Source organism: Rhagoletis pomonella, unplaced genomic scaffold, assembly GCF_013731165.1.
Source record: "Rhagoletis pomonella isolate Grant_MI unplaced genomic scaffold, Rhpom_1.0 Rhpom_scaffold_00006, whole genome shotgun sequence".
Classification (NCBI taxonomy): Eukaryota; Metazoa; Arthropoda; class Insecta; order Diptera; family Tephritidae; genus Rhagoletis; species Rhagoletis pomonella.
Window position 1 is genome coordinate 69,988,924 of NW_023458560.1, and position 7,444 is coordinate 69,996,367.

Below are 7,444 nucleotides of genomic sequence, written 5' to 3' on the forward strand. Positions count from 1 at the left end.
TATAAGGCAAATATATTATTTATTGTTGGTATCAACCGCATATCAACGAAACAATATGCGCTATTGTTCTGTAATAAACACAAAAGCTGGAAATTAAGTTTCTCAAATATTTAATGCCATTTATGAAACTCTTTATATAGTTATAGTATTTCAACTAAATATGTTTTTATTCAATTTTATTTGCCGAAAGTTTTATGTAACAACAATTTATTTACTTATATTATTTTTAAAGTTTTTTACAAATAAAGAAAAAAATTATTTAAAAGCTCTCAGATTTTTCTCTCTTTGCTCTAATTATCTCTATTTCAGTAGTAACCTCTTTTTAAATGAATACATTTCATTAATCTGTTGGAAAATATTAAGAAAATCAAAAGAAGTTGTAATTTTTGTCTACGTTGCATAATTACTTTATATTTTTTTAATATTTCTATGAAGTTTATATAAACCTCATTTTTATCGAAAACGAAAGCGTATAATTCATATTTTACAACACAAAAACATCGTTCGTGCAGATTACGTGTTTTGGCTAAAATTAATCTTTGAGTGCACAAGGGTAAAATAGAGTTCTTTTCATTGTCACACCAGTCACACTAATTCAAATGATAGTTACAAAAAACTGATAAATCTTTTGATATTTTTATTAAAGCAATTGCATAGACTACTTATCGTTCTATGTTAAAAAAATATCTTTCGCTGCTGTATAAGTTCCGACGACATATGTAGCTAAAATATGGGAGGTTGAATTTGATTTTATAAGCACATGGCAACTCTCCTAAATACAGTTCAGAAATAAATTATTTTCAAACCCATTGCAATTGGTACCTATCTTTTGAAAATCTATTTAACTTATCAAATTATTTTAATTGAATTTTTTCAACAGCTGGCAGCCCTCTTCTGACACCCCCAAAAAAATCTAAATCTTCAATTGAAAGATTTCTTAACACTCGTTCGTTTGATACCCATACCTTAAAATTTCCTCTAACTTGCTTATCGTTACCTTAATATAGAAATGGCCTAACTCATATAGTCACTGAAATGCATAAAGCCGTAACTGACTAAAAGTTTTTATTGCTTTAAATGATGTGGGGACTTAGAATTCGATGAAATACATCATAATCCATGAAAACGGGAATTTTATTTTTTAAATACGTGGCGACCCTCCTAGATACAGTTCTAAGATAAAGAATTTTAAACCCATTTCTATTGATAACCATCGTTTAGTAATTTATTAAATAATTTTAATTTAACCTTTTAAACTGGGGCAACCGTTAAACAAATCCAAAACATTCTAAATTTGCCAAACTAAATATTTCATAAATCTCTTTCATTTGACATTCATTTTTAATATTTAATATAACTTGGGCATAAAATAATTTAATTCGACTTCTCAAATAGGTGGGAACCCTCTTCAAAATATTTCCAAACTACTACTTTCTGTAACCTCTTTTGTCTGACACCTTATTAACTTACCAAATTCCTTTAAAAAATTGAATTACATTTTTTAAACATGTGGCAACCCTCCTACATAAAGCCTTTTCAAACCCATTTCGGCCGCCGCCAAAAACTACACAAATAGTGATGAAATATAGAACAAAACTACTTATCGATAACTACTATTAGTGCTGCCACATGATATAATTTTGATAGACAATTATGTGTTAGCAGAATTGGGAAACTCTCAACAAGTGTTTAGACTACAATTTTTAGTTATCTGTGCAACTATCTTTAAAGTTGAGAACAAGCCAAATTCGCACACAAAGAAAAATCGTCATTGGATCACAAAAATCCTCCAGTCGGCAATAAAAAAAAAAACTTCAAAATGACGATTAAATCGTCAACCTGGCAACACTGGGTACAAGGCACGTAGTTTGCTGTAACAATTTTGACTGTCCTCTCAGTTTCGAACTCATCTCGTAGCGAATGAGCAGTTAACGGATTACTCCATGAAGTACCTTTGTATCCAATTGAAATTTAGAAGTGAAGTCCAAACCCTCTCCAAACTATATATTTTATCGGGTGAAAGGCGTGGTCTACTCCATGTCAATACCATAGCCAAGAAAAAAAAAACAAAAAAATTCCTGAAAAACATGCATTTTGAATAAGTAAATACTAAAACATCTCGAAGTATTTCCCCAGTTCGTAAAAAAATATTTATTCAAATATTTAAATTTTCTAATTCTATGTGCATTTATGTGCAATGCTTTGGTTTGAATTTGTTGTTTTTTTTTTAATATAATCTCTACTAATTTTACCTAAATTAGCACTAAAGAGAGATAGTAAGAAATTTGTGGAATGAAAGCTGCAGAGAGTAAGATGAATTTCGCTTGATGATAGGCCGTAGGCAGAATGTTTTACATGTTAATTGTTTGAAGTTTGACAATCTGTTTTTTACGCAACCAATGCTTGAAATGGGAGTACTAACTGAAATCTTATAGGCTCCCATAATTTGAGACATCTATTTGAATACCTCAAACAACTAAAATCACAACATTACGGCTATAGATATTGTTTACAAGTTGGAATAACTTAGAAATTAGACTTGTTTTTTATTTAAATGTCTATTACTGATTAGTCTACTTTGTCACTTTCTTCTCCCCCCACGATACCCTCCCTAAAAATAAACCACTTTTCGTTTGTTCCATTCGATTGCAATCTCCATCAAACTGGTGCCACGTACGAAATCTACCGCCACAATATTCGCAGTTGCGCCCAACTCGTCGCGATAAAGTTGTGAAATACGCCAATTGACTTGATCGGCCATTTTTCGCAGGCCACCGTATTTATCGAGTATAACACCCCACGTGTCGGGTGTAAGTTCAGCCATATCCGCAACAGGGCGACTTGATAAGCGACTGTAGTGAAAAAAAAAAACAGAAAATAAAATCAAATATTGCTTGGCATACATACATACATATCGTTACCTTAATATAGAAAGGCCCTATCTAAATTTTTTTGTTTCTTTGCAGCGTAGTTTTAAAAAAAGTAAAGTTCCTCAGTTTCAATTTGTTCCTTGCACTGATTTTTAATAAACACTGGAACAAATTTTTTGATGTAGTAGTTGATTTTTAAATCGACTAAGTTTTTAGTGGTTAATCTACCGACTTTTGCACAGAGCTGAATTTCGAAATAAAATGAGTTAGGTTCTTTCTATATTTAGGTAACGATATACACATTGTTTTTTGAATACTAAACTCACTCAAGAGAAGTTTTAATATTCGTGGCCTACTTACGACACATCAAATTTGTTTATCGAACGCAAATGCCTCTCCAAATTCGTCCAAGTTTGCACATTGCCCCAGCGTTGTTCCACCGATCCGAAAAGTGTGTGTGGAAATTCGGCTACCACTGCACTCTTATCGTAAGCCAAAATAACATTTTGATGACGAGACCAAATATCATTCAATGTTGCGCGCCATGATGCCGATGGATGTACAATAAGGTCTCCAAATTGTTGTTGTAAGTAACTGACCAGCAGACGATGAACACCGAGGCCCTTGCCGAAACCTGCATGGAGAGTTTCACATTTAGCGAGAGCGTCAGAAGTAATTTATTGTAGCTACATTTTCTGCAAAGGCTAATAAATGCCTACCTTAACAGCTGCACGCCGGGCAGTAGAATTGCCTAACCTTAAACCTTAAAATAAACAATCGAATTCTAGACTTACAGACCGCAGGTTCTCAAACACAAAAGCCAATCATGACTCTCTTCACAGGTGAAAAGAACCTTCGCCAATTGAAGTTTCTTCCACCCTAATACTGGCGGACAAAGTTATGCACCTGGGTATCATCTTGAACAGGAGACTAACTTGGAATCGTAATGTTGAAGAAAGGTTCGCGAAATCGTGGTAAATACCTCCCCTGTAAACATTCACTGTACACTTAAGGCAACTTCCAGTGCATTTAGATACATGACACCCACCGCCCTCTGCTTTGGAAAACTGCTTTACCAGACGGATAAAAAGGTTCCTTGAGGAACGCATAGGAAGAAGATACAGATTTGGGAGTAGAGGTTAGGAAGCATCGTTTACTCGCAGGAGTTTTTTTATTGCCTGATTACTGTAGCATTTTTCCAGAATTGGCTTTCACCAAGCTACTTCTGTCGGAGTTGCTGCATCGAAGGATAAATGACGCGCGACGGGCCCTTTCCCTACCACAGTCCGGAATTAGCGAGCTTAGGCAACGCTACCTTCATAAAAACTTTTTCTACTGCCTTTCAGACTTAAGCTCGTCAATATCATGCGATCTTCATACCCAAAACGGCATTACAACCTGGATGAAGACAGCCCCTTTGACCGAAACTAACCTAACTTAGCCTGAATTATACTAAAAGCCCAATCAGGAGATATATCAGAACTTGGGTGGGCAAATATTAAAAATCTTAGTAGGCGGATGCATGAAGATTGTCTTTGGAGAAATAGGTCAGAAAATAACTGAAACTAAAAATTTTGTACTCGCATTTTTTAAATAAAATTTAAAATTTTTCGCCATTCAGTCTACGGTCGATTTTAACGGCCTTTTAAGCTTAAATTAGTAATTAACTCACCGACCGGAAACTCTTTCAAACCAAATATCACGATCTCATTCGTTTCCAAGACAAATTCCTTCACCTGCTGGATAATTTCCGCCAGAGGCCGCTGCCTCGTAACGCCATGATTGATATAGAACTTATCCGGTGTGTTGCGATAGTAGCCGACGCGTATATCCAAATAGCGCGCACCATGCAGCAATTGACCGCGAATATCGTCGTCCTGCGTCAATGCATATTTAGTGACGAGCGTTTCACGGAGCAGTGGATCAAAATTGGGTCTGTACGAACCGGAATCATGTGTGCCGGGTATGAATAGATCGCGCATGCGCATACCCCCCACCACCGTATGCATTTCACGCATCCAACGCGGATAGGCGCGCAAGCAAGCGCTCTTCAATATCGCACCGCTGCCATTCACATAACTCGCCCAATAGCCATAGCAGCCAGTTGTCGCGGTCACATTGCGCGAGAGCTCATAATCAAAGGGCACACCGGTGGTGAACCATTGTGAGGCAGCGCCTGGATGTAGCGCTGCTACAATATCATTTGCGCCATTATTTGAAATCCAATAATGACGTGGGGGTGTTGTAGCGCTGCGCGGCATTTCAGTCGGCATGCCGTCCAAAGAGCCAGAGCCGCTTACGAAGGTGTTGTTTGCATTTATATCCGCATCGTGTTCAAGCAAGTAGCGCGTCGGCGAGGATGTGCTGCGCTCAGTGATGCCATCGATTGGCACAAAACCCCTGCCCTCCGCCTTGTCGAATGCGGCCAGCGGTGTGCCGGTGGTCCATTCGACGCGCTCAAATTTGTGAGGCTCCTGCGAGGTGATCAATATGTGGTCATCGGGTAGCGCAGGCGCATTCATCCAAGATACCTCCAAGTAACGATGACGCGCGCTAATTGTCAGCCAAAGACGCAATTGATTGGCATGCGGATCAGGACGCGTAGCGCTCAAGTCGAATATGTCATCGTCGTGGTATGGCAGCGCAGAGGACGTGGTTGGCGCGGGCAGTGTGTGAGATATGAGTAGCATAAGTAATGTATAAGTATTGATTGTGAACAACATTCTCGAAACCATAACTGCTGCAATACAGAGTGTAACGCCTTTATGTATGTGACGAAATCACTTCGCTTGCTAAATAATCGTATCACTTTCGCTTATCGTAGTTGTCCGCACACTTGAACACAAATTGAATTAGAACACTTTTCAATTTTTTTCTCTTGGTTTCGGTTAATTTTTCTTCGACACTTGTGTTGCTGCGTTGAGAAATTTAATTTATTTTTTTTTAACGCTCGTTATTCACTTAAGAAACAACGCCGTCTTACACTTGCTCAGTACGCGCTCAGATCAATTGCATTTCAACGTGGCTGGCTGGCTGTTTGGCTGCGCGTGCAATTTCAACCGTCCCCAACGGCTGTCTGAATCGTTCTAGATTTGTTTATAGTAAATTTGATGCTTTCAACATAAAACAATACTTGGAAAGTTTATTCAGTACGTATGTACATACATACCTATCAACTACGATGTTCGCATTTTTTCTTTTGTCTACTTGCGCGCAAACAAGTGAAGAAGATAGAGTGTTTGGAAAAACTGCTTTACAAAATAGGCCATTTCCAAATACCCGTTTAATTGTAAAAACAATTAGTGAAATTTGTATGCCTAACTATTTGAAAAGCGATAAAAGGCAAGCGTAAATTTCAACCAAATAGGAGTCGTTCAACCGTTTAACTTATTTCCGCAACGAATTCTTTTATCTTTCCTTAGTCCCCTTTCAGACACGTCAAGTTTTGCTTTCAAGTCTGCTCGTTCGTTGGCGAAGGAGGTGGGAAGAGGGGAAGAGTACAGATACCTCCGTACCGTCAATTCGTTTCAAGTTTTCTTGTCTCTTTTGATCTTCTTTTAAGAACCAAGGACTTGAATTCAATTAAAGTTGACGCGTGTGGAAGCAAATAGAAAACACAAAAGAGAATGCGAAAAAAATTGCTTTCAAGAAATAAAGAAAACATTGCTCAACAAGTTAACTAAATAAACTAATATCTGCAACCGTGAACGGAAAAATTACACAATATCTATGACTGCTTAGTACAATTGTAACGGCTTCGTATATTTCCGCGACCGCGTAGGACAATAGGAGCAGGGATCGGAAACTCGGCCTTTCCGACCTCGCCCAACAGTTCGTCTATAGCGTGGAGCGGAAACTAGGACTTTCCGCCTGCCTCACTTACAAAGTAACGACTACGGGAACATGGATCGGAAGCTCGGCCTTTCCGACCATGATCAACGGCCTGTAAACAGGGCGGAGCGGAAACTAGGTCTTTCCGCCCGCCGCACACAAAAGTAGACTGGAGACAAGGCCTCGCCAGCTACCCAAATTGCTATTGAATATCATTGTTATCTTTACAAGTTAATATTTATAATTATTTCACTCTGTAATGTATCACACATACTTAAATATTCTAAATCTTTTTATCTCAACTGTCTGTAAGAAAACATTTTTCTGTAGACTAAATAAATAAATAAATAAATAAATAAGACTTGACGTGTCTGAAAGAGGACTTAGTTACTCCTCAATCGGTATGTGGAAGTCAAGGAAACAACGAAGCATCAGCATGGTTTCCGTAAAGTGCACAACAGCACCACTGCACTTAATACCTTAAATGCCTAGGTGACTCGCTGGTAGCGCTAGACTTATCAAAGACGTTTTACAACGTTTGCTATTTCACGCTATTGAAGAAAAACGAGGCATCCTCTCTGCCACAAAGACTAAAAGGGTGGACATCAAATCGCCTGAGTAGTCGACAATGCTCAGTAATTTTTCCAGATCAAACCTCAAAGTCAAAAGGGATTAAACGAAAGGCCACACAGGGCGGTGCCCTTACCCCGCTACTGTTTAATTTTTTATATTTCGAAGCTTCT

General features: G+C 37.9%; 1 protein-coding gene across 1 annotated transcript; it reads right to left on the reverse strand.

Moving 5' to 3' along the window:
• Positions 1 to 2,062: 2,062 nt before the first annotated feature.
• LOC118741228 (PI-PLC X domain-containing protein 1-like) lies at positions 2,063 to 6,214 on the reverse strand (the record flags this gene model as incomplete). Its single annotated transcript, XM_036473138.1, is given in 3 exon segments — positions 2,063 to 2,852; positions 3,231 to 3,504; positions 4,543 to 6,214. Coding segments are annotated over 3 exon segments (1,578 nt in total). The 3' UTR covers positions 2,063 to 2,611.
• Positions 6,215 to 7,444: the final 1,230 nt, after the last annotated feature.